General features: G+C 38.6%; 2 protein-coding genes and 1 long non-coding RNA gene across 9 annotated transcripts in view; 1 reads left to right on the top strand and 2 right to left on the bottom strand.

The window, feature by feature from the left end:
- LOC139760323 (uncharacterized) overlaps positions 1–5,608 on the bottom strand; it is a 49,023-nt gene extending 43,415 nt beyond the window's left edge. For all 3 annotated transcript variants that reach the window (XM_071683333.1, XM_071683334.1, XM_071683332.1), the window contains exon 1: positions 5,493–5,608. The gene's annotated coding sequence lies outside the window, so the exon portion shown is untranslated. The remainder of the gene's footprint in view (positions 1–5,492) is intronic.
- A 256-nt stretch (positions 5,609–5,864) lies between these two features.
- On the top strand, positions 5,865–6,710 carry LOC139760327 (uncharacterized). The gene is made up of 2 exons (XR_011715312.1): positions 5,865–6,045; positions 6,273–6,710. It is a non-coding gene; the product is annotated as an uncharacterized lncRNA (long non-coding RNA).
- LOC139760326 (inositol-tetrakisphosphate 1-kinase-like) overlaps positions 6,702–18,770 on the bottom strand; it is a 42,696-nt gene continuing 30,627 nt past the window's right edge. For 4 of the 5 annotated variants that reach the window (XM_071683340.1, XM_071683339.1, XM_071683338.1 and 1 more), the window contains 3 exons: positions 18,225–18,354; positions 17,153–17,262; positions 6,702–15,012 (listed from right to left, as the gene is read on the bottom strand). In XM_071683340.1, the coding sequence (XP_071539441.1) occupies positions 14,843–15,012; positions 17,153–17,262; positions 18,225–18,354 (410 nt within the window). In that variant the 3' untranslated portion in view covers positions 6,702–14,842. The remainder of the gene's footprint in view (positions 15,013–17,152; positions 17,263–18,224; positions 18,355–18,770) is intronic. The other variant, XM_071683336.1, reaches the window with a different exon arrangement.

Consider the following 18,770-nt stretch of genomic DNA (forward strand, 5'->3'; position numbering starts at 1 on the left):
CAAGAGTTTTGGAAAGAGGGGCAAGTATGAAGTCTCTTGGGGATGAGAGAGCTTGGGAAATGAGTCAGTTGTTGTTCGCTGATGATACAGCGCTGGTGGCTGATTCATGTGAGAAACTGCAGAAGCTGGTGACTAAGTTTGGTAAAGTGTGTGAAAGAAGAAAGTTAAGAGTAAATGTGAATAAGAGCAAGGTTATTAGGTACAGTAGGGTTGAGGGTCAAGTCAATTGGGAGGTAAGTTTGAATGGAGAAAAAGTGGAGGAAGTAAAGTGTTTTAGATATCTGGGAGTGGATCTGGGAGCGGATGGAACCATGGAAGCGGAAGTGTGGGGGAGGTGGGGGAGGGGGCAAAAATCCTGGGAGCCTTGAAGAATGTGTGGAAGTCGAGAACATTATCTCGGAAAGCAAAAATGGGTATGTTTGAAGGAATAGTGGTTCCAACAATGTTGTATGGTTGCGAGGTGTGGGCTATGGATAAAGTTGTGCGCAGGAGGATGGATGTGCTGGAAATGAGATGTTTGAGGACAATGTGTGGTGTGAGGTGGTTTGATAGAGTAAGTAACGTAAGGGTAAGAGAGATGTGTGGAAATAAAAAGAGCATGGTTGAGAGAGCAGAAGAGGGTGTTTTAAAATGGTTTGGGCACATGGAGAGAATGAGTGAGGAAAGATTGACCAAGAGGATATATGTGTCGGAGGTGGAGGGAACGAGGAGAAGTGGGAGACCAAATTGGAGGTGGAAAGATGGAGTGAAAAAGATTTTGTGTGATCAGGGCCTGAACATGCAGGAGGGTGAAAGGAGGGCAAGGAATAGAGTGAAATGGATCGATGTGGTATACCGGGGTTGACGTGCTGTCAGTGGGTTGAATCAGGGCATGTGAGGCGTCTGGGGTAAACCATGTAAAGCTGTGTAGGTATGTATATTTGCGTGTGTGGACGTATGTATATACATGTGTATGGGGGTGGGTTGGGCCATTTCTTTCGTCTGTTTCCTTGCGCTACCTCGCAAATGCGTGAGACAGCGACAAAGCAAAAAAAAAGAAAAAAAAAAATATATAAAAGAAAGCAGCACAAGGTCAAGAGAAAGGTGCAAGAGGTGAAAAAAAAAGGGCAAAATAGAGTTGGGGTGAGACTATTGTTAAATTTTAATGAGGATAAAAAGATGTTTTGGAAGGAGGTAATTAAAGTGCGTCAAGACAAGAGAACAAATGAGAACATCGGTGAAGGGGGATAATGGGGAGGTAATAACAAGTAGTGGTAATGTGAGGAGATGGAGTGAGTATTTCGAAGGCTTGTTGAATGTGTTAGATGATAAGAGTGGCAGATGTGGGGTGTTTTGGTCAAGGTGGTGTGCAACGATAGAGTGGCAGATGTGGGGTGTTTTGGTCAAGGTGGTGTGCGAAGAGAGAGGGTCTGGGAGAATGATTTGGTAAACAGAGAAGAGGTAGTGAAAGCTTTGCAGAGGATGAAAGCCAGCAAGGCGGCAGGTTTGCATGGTATTACAGTGGAATTTATAAAAAAAAAAAAAAAGGGGGGGGGGGTGACTGTGTTGTTAATTGGTAGGTAAGGATATTCAATGTATGTTTAGTTCATGGTGAAGTGCCTGAGGATTGGCAGAATGCATGCGTGGTGCCACTATACAAAGGCAAAGGGGATAGAGATGAGTGTTCAAATCACAGAGGTATAAGATTGTTGAGTATTCCTAGGAAATTATATGGGAGGGTATTGATTGAGAGGGTAATGGCATGTACAGAGCATCAGATTGGGGAAGAGCAGTGTGGTTTCAGAAGTGGTAGAGGATGTGTGGATCAGGTGTTTGCTTGAAGAATGTATGTGAGAAATACTTAGAAAAACAGTTGGATATGTATGCAGCATTTATGGATCTGGAGAAGGTATATGATAGGGTTGACAGAGATGCTTTGTGGAAGGTATTAAGAGTATATGGTGTGGGAGGCAAGTTGCTAGAAGCAGTGAAAGGTTTTTACCAAGGATGCAAGGCATGTGTATGAGTAGGAAGAAAGGAAAGTGATTGGTACCCAGTGAATATCGCTTTGCGGCACCCAGGGGTGCATGATGTCTCCATTGTTGTTTAATTTGTTTATGGATGGGGTGGTTAGAGACGTGAAAGCAAGAGTTTTGGAGAGAGGGGCAAGTATGCAGTGTGTTGTGGATGAGAGGGCTTGGGAAGTGAGTCAGTTATTCGCTGATGATACAGCCCTGGTGGCTGATTCAGGCGAGAAACTGCAGAAGTTGGTGACTGAGTTTGGTAAAGAGTGTGAAAGAAGAAAGCTGAGAGTAAATGTGAATAAGAGCAAGGTTATTAGGTTCAGCAGGGTTGAGGGACAAATCAATTGGGAGCTTAAGTTTGAATGGAGAAAAACAGGAGGAAGTGAAATGTTATAGACATTTGGGAGTTGATTTAGCAGTGGATGGAACTGTGGAAGTGGAAGTGAATCACAGGGTTGGGGAGGGGGAGAAGGTTCTGGGAATGTTGAAGAATGCGTGGAAGGCAAGAACATTATCTTGGAGAGCAAAAATGGGTATGTTTGAAGGAACAGTGGTTCCAACAATGTTATATGGTTGTGAGGCATGGGCTATAGAGAAGGTTGTGCGGAGGAGGGTGGACGTGTTGGAAATGAAATGTTTGAGGACAATATGAGTTGTGAGGTGGTTTGATCGAGTAAGTAATGAAAGGATATGAGAGATGTGTGGAAATAAAGAGTTGGGTTGAAAGAGCAGAAGAGGGTGTGTTGAAATGGTTTGGTCACATGGAGAAAATGAGTGAGGAAAGTTAGACAAAGAGGATATACTTGTCAGAGATGGCGGGAACGAGAAGAAGTGGGAGACCAAATTGGGGGTGGGAGGATGGAGTGAAAAAGATTTTGAGAGATCGAGGCCTGAACACACAGCTGGGTGAAAGGCGTGCAAGGAGTAGAGTGAACTGGAATTATGTGGTATACCGGGATCGACATGCTGTCAATGGATTGAACTAGGGCATGTGAAGCGTCTGGGGTAAACCATGGAAAGTTTTGTGGGGCCTGGATGTGTAAAGGGAGCTGTGGTTTCAGTACATTACATACGACAGCTGGAGACTGAGTGTGAACAAATGTGGCCTTTTTGTCTTTTCCTGGCACACACACAAGGGGGGGGGGGGGGGGGGGGTGCTCTTTCATGTGTGGTGGGGTGATGACGGGAATGGAAGAAGGCAGCAAACATGAATATGTACATGTGTATATATGCACATGTCTGTGTATGTATATGTATGTATAAGTTGAAATGTATAGGTATGTATATGTCTATGAGCGGGCATTTACGTATAGGCATGTGTACATGGGTGTATTGGGCCATTCTTTCATCTGTTTCCTTGCACTATCTCCATAACTCAGGAGACGGTGATTAAGTACAATAAAATAAAATATAAAAATATTCATTTTGCATACATTCTTAATTCAATCTCTGCAATAAATGGCACACACACTTCAAACCTTAAAATAAAGTCTGTTGACCAATAAATGTTATTTTCAGTGAGTTTTCAAAGATTTGAAAGCATATTGCATCCAGTGTGTACCAATGCAAGTATTCCCAATGACACAGACATGGGTAAAGCCATGGACCTGGGAATGGATGTAGAAGAAATTTACTTTCCAAAACCTTAATGCATTCACTTTCATACGACTATCATTCATTCTTTCTACTTCACACACACCACCCATTAACCCTCTACAACAATTGCCCATTCGCTCTCCATCACTTTAGTCATCTACTCACTCATTACAAGTCATCCACTCCCTCTCCACTTCCACCAGCTACTCACTTGATCACTCATTCTAATGCAAACATGTCACTTACTCCATCTCATTAAGATCCATTATTCCTTTTTGATAAATATGCTAGAACAGGTGACATATGTTCTAAGAAACCCATCAACACAAACTCAACAATTACCATGAAAAAAAATGAACTCATCATCAACGTGCAGAAAGTAAATTAACTTGGTCTAAACATACCACACACATAAAGGAAACAAATACTATGATAAAATACAGTAATGATAATACACCAAAAAATATATAATAAAGCAATGTTAATGAAACAAATTTTTGCACCTCTTCACAAACGGAATGTGCAAAAAGAGTACCTAAATATAAGTTAACATTAACAGGATGCAGGGTCTCAAATCAGTTGATAAGGCCAGCATACATATAAATTAAAGAGCTATCCCTTAATAGAACAGAGCCTCGGTGAAAAACCCCTAGCAGAGACCAGTATGTCTAATTTCCAAGTAGACTCATAAAAATTAATGTTAGTATATATATCCATAATGAAAGTGGAAGAGAAATTACACTTGTTAATAAATGAGTACATATTCAAAATGAATTATCTCTAGCATATCAACATCTGACTCAAAAGAAAATCAAGCTTCAGTTGCTAAAGGAAGTTAAAAGTGGTTTTCATTAGTTCATTTCACGAAGTGTTCCGCTGTTGCCATGTACTTTTCCTGATCACTGCCCCCACCCCACTATCATCACTTTCGGTTCTGGCAATTCTCTTCTTCACACAATAGCACTGTTCCAAGTCACACTTAGTGAAAAATCACTTCTGTTAAGTTCCGACACCCAGTTATATATACTTCTCTTCCAAAAAATCACCAGTTAATTTCCTGGGGCCCCTAAACTGGAACATACCAAATGAAATTAAGGTATAAAACCCATACCATTTGACAAATAAACCATGTTGATCTATTGGGTAATAACAATAATAATTATATGAATCTCTATATATTCTACAGCTATTTTTCAATAGGAAAGGTCAGTAACCCTAATAACAATAGTCGATATAATGGGTAATAAACAATAACCACAACAGTTTGACCATTGCAAAAAAAAAAATAGCACTGCCTGTTATAATCGTTGGCTGATCAACTGATAGGATTATTAATAAAATTAAAATCACTGTGTTCTTTAAACTACATAATCAACCCTACATTTCTTACATCATTTAATGTAAGTCATCACAACTGTAATTTCCCAGTCAAAAAGAAATACAATTTCGGGCTGCCACAACAATAGTTAGGAATAAACGAATAGTATTATCTACATAATTCATGTTCATGCTAATGACATGCCATAATATCTAAGAAGTGAAGGGACATGAAAGTTACACGAAACATTACATGGCTCGCCTAACCAGACGAGTTTAGAGGATGGCGGCAACTTCACAAATATCATCTATAAACCAGTTACAATCTAGCTATCAAAACATAACTTACTACTGCGTAGTTTCTAGGCACATACCAACACGAGTTAATTATGGTCAGGAACGAAATAAAACCAATCTTCTCAAAATAACTTCCTGGCAATGGCGTCCACCCACATCCCTTGTACAATACCCGAACAACGCCATCAACATCTTGGGATAAAACAGCTGTTATTTCTCCTACTCATGCATGAAACACAACGACGTAGTAAACTAATAACACAGCTTCAGTAAACAAACCTTCAAATACTGAGAAATACTAGACTATACAGTTATTTTGGCTTTGATCAATGGACACCCAATATACTTCACTATTACTCGAAAAGCAATGTTACCAACACCTGACGCGCCAAACTCCCCTCCCTCCAGGCATGCCAACACAACTGAAATCTTTTGGGAAATAATAGTTTTGCAATATATCATTAGGGATATCAAAAATACTTGAAATATTAATATATTACCCATGTATATATTTCCGAAAATTATACAAGAGCATATATTTAGTTCTGATTTAAAGAGTCTTACGTAGCCGCCACAGAGGGTTGGCAATGTCTCAAGCGGTAGAGCCTGCAGGTTCAACATATATTTTAGTTGGTTATTAAAGTATCTAATCATTATAATGGATGACATGGAAGATCAATTAGGCTGTTGCAGTCCAAGGATAGGATACTGCCAGTAGCTGGAAAATGTGTACTGCTTTGTAATAAGAAGTTCTTCGATGATACTGCACTCCCTCTGATACAGGCTTCCACAAATGTAACCAGTTGCGGTGTAACCTCGTGCAGGTGGTCTGGTAATAACTCATTTATATATATATATATATATATATATATATATATATATATATATATATATATATTCCCTCTAAGGCTGTCCTTTGGTCGCCAACGCGGGAAATTGCGAGTGAAAAAATAATACATAATTTGTCTGTCCATCACTTTAGCTTTCTATCTATATGCTCCAATTGAGATATTTCTGCTTTGATATGTATTTCGAAATTATTTTTCAAAAACTTTTCAGATTCAGTCACTGGCAGTCATCTCAGAGCATTTCTACCCCTGAACTACTTGATATAAGATAGTTCATCATCACAAATGGAAGCTAGCCTATAGTTCCTCGTGGAAGACTTGCAAGCATTATTGTGACCTCATATGAGTACCCTGAAGAAACTTATCCTGGGGATACAGACTAAAGTCATTTGGGACTCAAATTTGTTCCAACAAATGCTGCTGTTCTTCATCAAGTGGCTGCTTCAAGGAAGAAACAAAAATGGAGTTGGATCAAATTCTACAGGAAATACAGGTTACCTGTTTAAAATAGTACTATCAGAGCCAAATGGCAATCCTTGACCAGCAAATGCAAAATATAAAGAATCAATTTTCTGATGATTAGTCTATTTGTATACTGCTAATACACTGAAATGTGAATTTTATTTCAGCAAATAAAAGCTTGTTAAAGGATGACATTTTATTAAGTTCCAAAGATGTTGAAAGAATTTTCATATCATAACTTGTGAAAAACTGCAAACCACAGAATATCACAGCAAAAATCTTTGTAAAGAATCCACACAAATTTCTAGTTAACCAAAAAAATATACATGACAACAACAAAAAAATATATCAATAAAACATAAATTACTTGCATGGTACCACAATATACAATAGAATACAAATATTCCGATAAAACTCCCAAAATGTTTGTTCTTTTCCTTTGTCCTTCAGCTTGACTCAAAATGGTATTTCATACATCTCATTGTCATCTCATTCTGCAGTATCATCTGTTTCAGTAGAAACAAAATTCAACCATAACTCTACATTTTCCTGACACAACTACATGGAAGCATTCCCTCATAATTGGTCACTCTCATTGCAAGAGTTTAAAGGTAATGTCTCTATTCTGTGTTTTTAAAATATTGGGAACATTATGAAAACATCTTTGAAACTGTTTAGTGATACAATTCCACCCCAATAATATATAAACGGACAAATAAACTAATGTAACTAACTCTTTTCTTGACAAGTACCTGTTGGGGTTAAGATTCATAATCGCAATCCTTGACACTAAGTCTTTAGAAACTAAGTTTCTGCTGAAGATTCAGGGCTACATCTAATTTTTTCACTTACAATAAAAAATTATTAATAACATCGTAATCAAATAAAGTCATGATAAAAAAACATATTTAAAGAAACAAAAATTTATCAAATACACAAAAGACAGGTCTAGACTGGCGCTCATCCTCCAGCTGGATTCCAATAGACCACCAAAAGTGGTACAGGCATATGCCAAGAATTTGAGCCTTTTAGTTTCTAAGGTTAGAATTGCCATTACTCCAGGTGCTACTAAGCTCCAATACTGGTGCTGGGTATAAAGTAAAGCCCTTAGTCTTCTTTTCCTTGTGTAATCTCACTAAAGTGGAACACAAAGAGCGGAAGAGAGACATATCCAACCTTTTAAATTTTGATTTTTTCAATAAAAAAAGAAAATCTAGCCAAAACTAAACCTCTCTCTCTCCCTCCCTCTCTCTCTCTCTCTCTCTCTCTCTCTATATATATATATATATATATATATTTTCATTATCATTACTATACTTAGTCGCTGTCTCCCGCATTAACGAGGTAGTGCAAGGAAACAGACGAAAGAATGGCCCAACCCACCCACATACACATGTATATACATAAACGCCCACACACACATATATACATACCTATATATTTCAACATATACATACATATACATTTTTTCATACTATTTGCTATTTCCCGCGTTCGCGAGGTAGCGTACAGAACAGAGGACAGAGCCTTTGAGGGAAATCCTCACTTGGGCCCCCTTCTCTGTTCCTCCTTTTGGAAAATTAAAAACGAGAGGGGAGGATTTCCAGCACCCCGCTCCCTTCCCTTTTAGTCACCTTCTACGACACACAAGGAAGTATTCTTTCTCCCCTATCCCTAGGAATATATATATATATATATATATATATATATATATATATATATATTTTTTTTTTTTTTTTATACCTCGTCGCTGTCTCCCGCGTTTGCGAGGTAGCGCAAGGAAACAGACGAAAGAAATGGCCCAACCCCCCCCCCCCATACACATGTACATACACACGTCCACACACGCAAATATACATACCTACACAGCTTTCCATGGTTTACCCCGGACGCTTCACATGCCTTGATTCAATCCACTGACAGCACGTCAACCCCTGTATACCACATCGCTCCAATTCACTCTATTCCTTGCCCTCCTTTCACCCTCCTGCATGTTCAGGCCCCGATCACACAAAATCCTTTTCACTCCATCTTTCCACCTCCAATTTGGTCTCCCTCTTCTCCTCGTTCCCTCCACCTCCGACACATATATCCTCTTGGTCAATCTTTCCTCACTCATTCTCTCCATGTGCCCAAACCACTTCAAAACACCCTCTTCTGCTCTCTCAACCACGCTCTTTTTATTTCCACACATCTCTCTTACCCTTACGTTACTTACTCGATCAAACCACCTCACACCACACATTGTCCTCAAACATCTCATTTCCAGCACATCCATCCTCCTGCGCACAACTCTATCCATAGCCCACGCCTCGCAACCATACAACATTGTTGGAACCACTATTCCTTCAAACATACCCATTTTTGCTTTCCGGGATAATGTTCTCGACTTCCACACATTTTTCAAGGCTCCCAAAATTTTCGCCCCCTCCCCCACCCTATGATCCACTTCCGCTTCCATGGTTCCATCCGCTGACAGATCCACTCCCAGATATCTAAAACACTTCACTTCCTCCAGTTTTTCTCCATTCAAACTCACCTCCCAATTGACTTGACCCTCAACCCTACTGTACCTAATAACCTTGCTCTTATTCACATTTACTCTTAATTTTCTTCTTCCACACACTTTACCAAACTCCGTCACCAGCTTCTGCAGTTTCTCACATGAATCCGCCACCAGCGCTGTATCATCAGCGAACAACAACTGACTCACTTCCCAAGCTCTCTCATCCCCAACAGACTTCATACTTGCCCCTCTTTCCAAAACTCTTGCATTTACCTCCCTAACAACCCCATCCATAAACAAATTAAACAACCATGGAGACATCACACACCCCTGCCGCAAACCTACATTCACTGAGAACCAATCACTTTCCTCTCTTCCTACACGTACACATGCCTTACATCCTCGATAAAAACTTATATATATATATATATATATATTTTTTTTTTTTTTTTTCATTTTTTTTTTTTTTTTTTTTTTTTTTTTTATACTTTGTCGCTGTCTCCCGCGTTTGCGAGGTAGCGCAAGGAAACAGACGAAAGAAATGGCCCAACCCCCCCCCCCCCATACACATGTACATACACACGTCCAGACACGCAAATATACATACCTACACAGCTTTCCATGGTTTACCCCAGACGCTTCACATGCCTTGCTTCAATCCACTGACAGCACGTCAACCCCTGTATACCACATGACTCCAATTCACTCTATTTCTTGCCCTCCGTTCACCCTCCTGCATGTTCAGGCCCCGATCACACAAAATCTTTTTCACTCCATCTTTCCACCTCCAATTTGGTCTCCCTCTTCTCCTCGTTCCCTCCACCTCCGACACATATATCCTCTTGGTCAATCTCTCCTCACTCATTCTCTCCATGTGCCCAAACCATTTCAAAACACCCTCTTCTGCTCTCTCGACCACGCTCTTTTTATTTCCACACATCTCTCTTACCCTTACGTTACTTACTCGATCAAACCACCTCACACCACACATTGTCCTCAAACATCTCATTTCCAGCACATCCATCCTCCTGCGCACATCTCTATCCATAGCCCACGCCTCGCAACCATACAGCATTGTTGGAACCACTATTCCCTCAAACATACCCATTTTTGCTTTCCGAGATAATGTTCTCGACTTCCACACATTTTTCAAGGCTCCCAAAATTTTCGCCCCCTCCCCCACCCTATGATCCACTTCCGCTTCCATGGTTCCATCCGCTGACAGATCCACTCCCAGATATCTAAAACACTTCACTTCCTCCAGTTTTTCTCCATTCAAACTCACCTCCCAATTGACTTGACCCTCACCCCTACTGTACCTAATAACCTTGCTCTTATTCACATTTACTCTCAACTTTCTTCTTCCACACACTTTACCAAACTCAGTCACCAGCTTCTGCAGTTTCTCACATGAATCAGCCACCAGCGCTGTATCATCAGCGAACAACAATTGACTCACTTCCCAAGCTCTCTCATCCCCAACAGACTTCATACTTGCCCCTCTTTCCAGGACTCTTGCATTTACCTCCTTTACAACCCCATCCATAAACAAATTAAACAACCATGGAGACATCACACACCCCTGCCGCAAACCTACATTCACTGAGAACCAATCACTTTCCTCTCTTCCTACACGTACACATGCCTTACATCCTCGATAAAAACTTTTCACTGCTTCTAACAACTTGCCTCCCACACCATATATTCTTAATACCTTCCACAGAGCATCTCTATCAACTCTATCATATGCCTTCTCCAGATCCATAAATGCTACATACAAATCCATTTGCTTTTCTAAGTATTTCTCACATACATTCTTCAAAGCAAACACCTGATCCACACATCCTCTACCACTTCTGAAACCGCACTGCTCTTCCCCAATCTGATGCTCTGTACATGCCTTCACCCTCTCAATCAATACCCTCCCATATAATTTACCAGGAATACTCAACAAACTTATACCTCTGTAATTTGAGCACTCACTCTTATCCCCTTTGCCTTTGTACAATGGCACTATGCACGCATTCCGCCAATCCTCAGGCACCTCACCATGAGTCGTACATACATTAAATAACCTTACCAACCAGTCAACAATACAGTCACCCCCTTTCTTAATAAATTCCACTGCAATACCATCCAAACCTGCTGCCTTGCCGGCTTTCATCTTCCGCAAAGCTTTTACTACCTCTTCTCTGTTTACCAAATCATTTTCCCTAACCCTCTCACTTTGCACACCACCTCGACCAAAACACCCTATATCTGCCACTCTGTCATCAGACACATTCAACAAACCTTCAAAATACTCATTCCATCTCCTTCTCACATCACCGCTACTTGTTATCACCTCCCCATTTACGCCCTTCACTGAAGCTCCCATTTGCTCCCTTGTCTTACGCACCCTATTTACCTCCTTCCAGAACATCTTTTTATTCTCCCTAAAATTTACTGATAGTCTCTCACCCCAATTCTCATTTGCCCTTTTTTTCACCTCTTGCACCTTTCTCTTGACCTCCTGTCTCTTTCTTTTATACTTCTCCCACTCAATTGCATTTTTTCCCTGCAAAAATCGTCCAAATGCCTCTCTCTTCTCTTTCACTAATACTCTTACTTCTTCATCCCACCACTCACTACCCTTTTTTTTTTCATACTATTCGCTATTTCCCGCGATAGCGAGGTAGCGTTAAGAACAGAGGACTGGGCCTTTGAGGGAATATCCTCACCTGGCCCTCTTCTCTGTTCCTTCTTTTGGAAAATTAAAAAAAAAAAAAAAAAAAAAACGAGAGGGGAGGATTTCCAGCCCCCCGCTCCCTTCCCTTTTAGTCGCCTTCTACGACACGCAGGGAATACGTGGGAAGTATTCTTTCTCCCCTATCCCCAGGGAATATATATATATATATATATATATATGTTTATATTATTCATATATTTATTATTATATCATCATTCAAATATTTATTATACTCTGTTGCTGTCTCCCGCGTTAGCGAGGTAATGCAAGGAAACAAGACAAAAGAATGGCCCAACCCACCCACATACACATGTATATACATAAACGCCCACACACGCACATATACATACCTACACATTTCAATGTATAAATACATATACATACACAGACACACACATATATATACTTGTACATATTCATACATGCCTTAGCGAGGTAGCACATGGAAACAGATGAAAGAATGGCCCAACCAACCCATATACACATGTATATACATAAACGCCCATACATACTTGCTGCTTTCATCCATTCCAGTGGCACCTGATCCACACATCCTCTACCACTTCTGAAACCATACTGTTCCTCCCCTGTCTGATGCTCTGTACATGCCTTCACTCTCAATCACTACTCTCCCATACAACCTAACAGATATATGTACTCAGCAAACTTATGCCTCTGTACTTCAAACATTCAAGTTTATCCTCCTTGCCTTTAAACAATGGCAGTATACTTGCATTTTGCCAATCCTCAGGGACTTTAATGTTACCATACTCTGCCTGCAAAAGATTATACTGCAAGTGAAAGTTACCATCGGCGAGACTATCACTGTCAATAAAAGAAAGGAGTAGTCTCATCAAGGAATTTCTTGCTCGAAAGGAGTCCATCATTTCCCTGTTCTTGTGTAGAAAGCAGCCATGAAACTGTAAGACCCCAAAAGAGGGGTCTTTGGGTTATGTAATGATAATACTGTATGCATACCTTTCTTCATTTCCTAACTATTCTAATTTCATAAATTCACCATATATGTGTACTCTCAGTAAACTTACTCTTAACAAAGCAGGAAATGTGCTATATTCTGCTACAACCAAAAAAGGAAAAATTTTCTAAAATGCAGCTGCCAGAAACAAGCAGCTACATGCATCTTCATATTTGAAATAAAAAAGTAATTCTGACTAGTGAAAAATACTTGTAGTAGGTCTTCAGTATTACAATGCTTACACATTCAAAGACTGTCTTTGAAGGGGTTAGCAACTTATTAGTAATGGGCTAGACAGCTGAAGTTCCAGGGCAGTATAATGACCAACTCTAAACCAATCATAAAAGAGTTTATATCTACAAGTTGATAATATGGTATATGTTCTTCATTCCTGAATACCACACAATAACTGAGAAATACTTTCAATTTGAGTAATAATGCTCCTACCAAGGGAAAAATAACATACAGGAGTTAAGTAACCATGGCACATGATTTGGGGTGTGCTGTTATGGTGTGTAATATGATTGTGAAATAATCCTTTGTTAGAATGAATACTGTGTGGGTTACCAGTCTCATATTAGATTACAATCAAACTAAAAGGTAAAAATGCCCTAATATCTGCAGAATGCTGTTAATTTTCCATAAAGGGCACAAAACAACATATATGATAGTTCAACCATTTTTGATGGTTAAAATATGCATGACTAATCAACGTAATTAACATAAAACATTAAGCAAAATTAACCAACTTCCTTTAGAGGTATAGGAATCCTATGCTAGAAAGATCCATTTTAGATGATGATTACAACAGAGTCATAAATTCTACCTACTCCTTACAAAATAATACAAGTAGAATACTTTATTTAAAAACTCTTAATACTTAACATTAAGATTTGCATACCTTAAATAAGACATTAATTATGAAACCTCAGATTGATCGTAAAAGATTAAGTACATATTGTATCAATGACTAAATTATAATTAAGTACATACTGCATCAATGACTAAATTATAAAATTAAGAAATTGAAAGTACAATTCATCCTTTCTTTTCTTGATCAATCACTATTCTACTTCCATATTTTCGTTATAGGGCCCCTATATAACAATGGGTGAAAGTGGACACAAACACATAATCTATCATGAAAGTAACACATATGGGTATGTGCTGCATTACAGCCCTGGATATAAACAAAATCATTTGTACATTTGGTCCTCAATCCACTAACAACTGCTCATTTACCAAATGTAGATGTTAACATGAAAAAGTCTGCATGATACCTGAAAGTCACTGTAAACAACAGTATTCATCAATCTGTATATAAAAAACTGAAAAAAATTATGTCACCACACACGCATTTTCCAGCACCAACAATGTTATATCAACACAATGGCCAAGTATCAATACTAAGCTGCAGACACTAGTCTAGTCCTTAACCTATGATTCAACATAAGCTTCTAATATCATATCAATTGTCTCAATCAAACATTCGTTGCACAACATTATCATCAGAACATGTTTCAAGACAGTTCTTTACCGCATAATGGAAAAAAAATCTACTGAACAAGTAACTAAATATTATTATTATTGAATCCTATCATACCAGGAAACTTCATTCTACCAGATTCTTTGCATTCATAGTGGAAAATTTAATTACAAACACACACACACCTTCATGAAATCATAGATTTCACACAGCAACTAAGAATAATGAAATATATATTTTTGGAAGCATAAAGATGTCACTTCAAAGTAGCACAACCATAAAATTACTATCACTCAAAAACTTCGTTGTATGGTGTCATAATACTATTAGGTTCTCATTTCTAATACTAGGGAGAAGTCTCTTCAGTATTAAAAGTAAGCCTTAATTAAGCTATCTACTATAAAACTTTACCCCCAAAGAATTCTTAAATGTAGATTGAGCAACTTCTACAGAAATGCATCTTTGAAATTTCTCCTAAATCTGAGACTGAATCACACACAGAGATGTCATATCTAAATATCTAACTTTTGGATGAACAATATAACTGACAAGAGATATGGAATGTACTGAAATCTTCAAAACTTGACTAGTCAGATACAAACATGTAACAGTGACACAGTTCACTACCCTGTATCTACACCAGAGTCTTCCTGTGGATGGTCAGGTGGAGTTGTAAGGCCTGGTTTATTCTTACTTTCTGATATTCTTGTGGTATTTACAGGAGCTGAATGATCCATTCGCATGATCAAGAGGTCCACTAGATGTTCCATCAAATTAGGTACCGAGTCATAACCTAGCATATTAAAAACACAGTCAATGGAGAAATTTCACACAAAGTCATTCACTTACATTTATTTATGGTAGCTAAAAGAAACAAAAATAAAAAAGAAATCAAAAGCCCTCCAAGATTTACCCTTTAAATTATCTATCCATTATCAATGCACTATCTTCCCCTAAAGAAGAATAAAATTGCATTTGCTTGACATCCTTGAGGGTAGTAGAACTTGGAACTGTTCCTTTTCATCCAGTGATGATGATTGCCCTCCTTGAAGGTGACATTTTACTCGCAGTGTTATTGAGTCCAATAACATCTTGGTAGTACCAGAAACAGATGAGGAAAAGCCACATTTGCTCACATCCATTCTCAAGCTGTCATTTGCAATGCACTGAAACCACAACTCCCAATCCACAAACAGGACAAAAAAGCCCTACAAATTTTTCCATGGTTCTAAAAGCCACTTCACATGCCCTGGTTCAGTTCACTGACTGCACGTTGACCCCTGTATATCATTCCAATTCACTCTATCCCATGCATACCTTTCACCTTGCTGCATGTTCAGGTCACAATCACTCAGAACAATAACTCCATCCTTCCTTCTCCAATTTGGTCACCTTTTCCTTTTTCCCTCCACTTCTGACACATACATCTTTGTCAACCTTTCCTGGCTCATTCTCTCACTATGTTTAAACCATTTCAACGTATCACCTTCATCTTCATTCACTCTTCTTATTACCACACACCTCTCTTATCCTTTTCTTACTTACTGGATCAAACCTCCTTAAACTGCATATTGTCCTCAAACATTATATTTCCATCACCCCCTTCCTCCTCTGCACACCCTTGTCTATAGTCCATGCCTTGTACCTACACAAAATTGCTGGAACTATTATACCTTCAAACACCCATTTTTGCCCTCCCAGATATTAATATCTCTTTCCATATATTTTTCAATGCTCCCAGAACCTTCATCCCTTCACCCATAACTTACTTCTGCTTCCATGGTTCCATTTGCTGCCATATTCAGTCTCATGTATCTAAAACAATTCACTTCTGAATTTTCCCAATTCAAACTCATATCCCAACTAACTTTTCCAGCCTCACTTTTGTCCACATTTACTCACAACTTCAACTTTTCACTCACTGTCAGTCACCAATCTCTGCAGTTTCTCTCTTGAATCTGCAACTAATACTGTATCATCAGCACACAACAACTGACTCACTTCCTAGGCTTTTTCATACTCCCATAAACTTTTTATTTGCCCCCTCTCCAAGGCTATCATATTTACCTCCCTTACCACCCCAACCATAAACAAAATGAACAACCATGGTGACATCAAACATCACTGCAAGACCAACTTCACTTAAAACTATTCACTGTACTCTCTTCCTGCTCGCAACATGTGCTTTACACCCTTAATAAAAACTTTTCACTGCTTCTAGCAGCTTTTCTCCTACACTGCATATTCTAAGGACCTTCCACAAGGAATGCTTTTCAACCCTATCATGTGCTTTCTCCACATCCAAAAATGCCACATACAAATCCATCAGTTTCTCTAAGTATTTCCCAAACACATTCTGAAACCAAACTATTCCACCCCATTCTGATGCTCTGTAAATGCCTTCATCCTCGTAATCAATACCCTCCTATACAACTTACCAGGCATACACAACAAACTTATACCAATGAAGTTTGAACATGCCTTTATCCCATTTGCCTCTATACAACAGCACTATACATGCATTCCGCCAATCCTTAGGAACCTCACCATGATCCATACATACACTGAAAATCCTAACTAACCTATCAACACCACAGTCACCCCCTCTTAATAAATTCAACTGCATTTCTGTCCATTCCAGCCACCTTGCCACATTTCATCCTTTGTAAAGCTTTAACCATCTCTGCTCTCTTCACCAAACCACTCTCCATGACTCTCACTTTGCAAACCATCCTGAATATGCATATAAAAAATATGTTTTCATATAATAACTACAATATCTTAAATATGACAGCTATTCTGTCCTGCTCAGGGTAATTTAAGTAACCTGTCAAGGAAGTATTAGAGAATAACCTAACTGGTATAAGAATGCTTACCATCGCTTTATGCAAGTTGAAACTCAGAAAGAATAACAAATTAAAAGCTGCACTTACTAGGAAAAGCATTAACATCAATAATGCCATATTTTTCAGTGCTGCTATCAATCACAACGTCTATACCAAGAAGATCCATATTAAGTGCCTCACACAGCTTTGTTACAATCCTGCAAAGTATTTTTAGAAAGAATTTCTTTTTTAATAGACAACAGTACAGATATATCCTACAATCATTTTTGCTCAATTTTTAAGACAATTCAAGTCTGAACAAAGTAAATATGCATCATCAATGAATGAATGACAAAAAATCTATTATAATGCTGAAAAGAAACTAAAATTTTGCTTGCAACAAATACAAATGGTTCAGAAAATCAGCTTTGAGCTTGTGAAAAGTAAGTTTCAATATAGAGCCCTCACCTACCCTTCATCTATGAATTCTCCAAATAAAACTGTCTAATTTAGTTGGCAAGACAGATGAACACAAGACTGAAAATGCCAGTCACACTGCATGCAGTTAAAACATTACAATACTGTTTACCAGAGAGTTGCATAAAAATTCTGTTCAAAGCAATACTGCAGTCTCTCACTATGCTGACACCCTTCCTTCTCTCCTATGACATAAAGCTGCGATAAATTCACTATACATTTGTTCTGATACTCAATCTCAAACCTCCAGCCAACTTTACAGAGCAAGGTACCTTGAGAGATGGATGAGATTAAAAGAGGGGTATAGCATAAAAACAAGCCTTTCATGGGCTTAAAGCTAATATGCACAGTCCCTAACCTGCCCCAAAACATGAAGTATACCACCATAGTGTAATGGGGAAGACAATTCACTTCACAGAAAAATACCTGAAATTACCTGCACAAGGAAAACCCAACACAATACTTGTTTATTAAGGATAATAATCTAGATAACTGTTCTCCTCCTTAAGTCTTAATGTGACAGTATATAAAAGTGGCAAGAGTACCACGAAATGTATAAAATTCTTACGATGTTTTACAATAGAGGGTGAAAACTTGGTGATGCCAAAGTTGAATATTTGGAAATATAAAATGAAACATTCTGGTCTCACAATATTACTAATTTTGATATGAAAACCATGAGTTTATTTGGCTATTGTACTACCTATTAAACACTGCTGGGTCAGCTTTCGGGAGGTCTTCTTTCATATCACTGGGATCCAGTTGGGTGAGTGGAGAATGAGAATCTGCCTTGGACACATTATTTGAGTTGAAGTGCACTGTCTCTTGTTCTGCTAAAAAAAAGAAAGGGAAAGAAATTGTACTTCAGAGAAAGAAAAGCTTTGAAGAGCATTTTGAAATATGCATTTTTCTACATCTAAACACTTGCGAATAAAGAACTATTGACCTCCCTTGAATTTTGTCTGGCAGTGACAACCATCACTTGGAAATCTGCCTACCAAAATAATGATGATCCTTCCCTTCGGTAGCTATCTGCTATAAGAAATTCCCCAGTAGGAAAAGAATGAAAACAAAATACATAACCAACAAGGTTTAAAGCAGCAGCTCAAACTAGCTTGTTATAATCATGAAGAGCATTACTTAACCCAGTGATAAAGAGAGCTGGGTTTCTTTTACATAACACTAATACATGAATATTGCTTTGAAAGGTAGTCATAATAGGATATGAATCATCAGGGCCTAAATAAAC

The sequence above is a fragment of the Panulirus ornatus genome, chromosome 36 (assembly GCF_036320965.1).
Source record: "Panulirus ornatus isolate Po-2019 chromosome 36, ASM3632096v1, whole genome shotgun sequence".
NCBI lineage: Eukaryota > Metazoa > Arthropoda > Malacostraca > Decapoda > Palinuridae > Panulirus > Panulirus ornatus.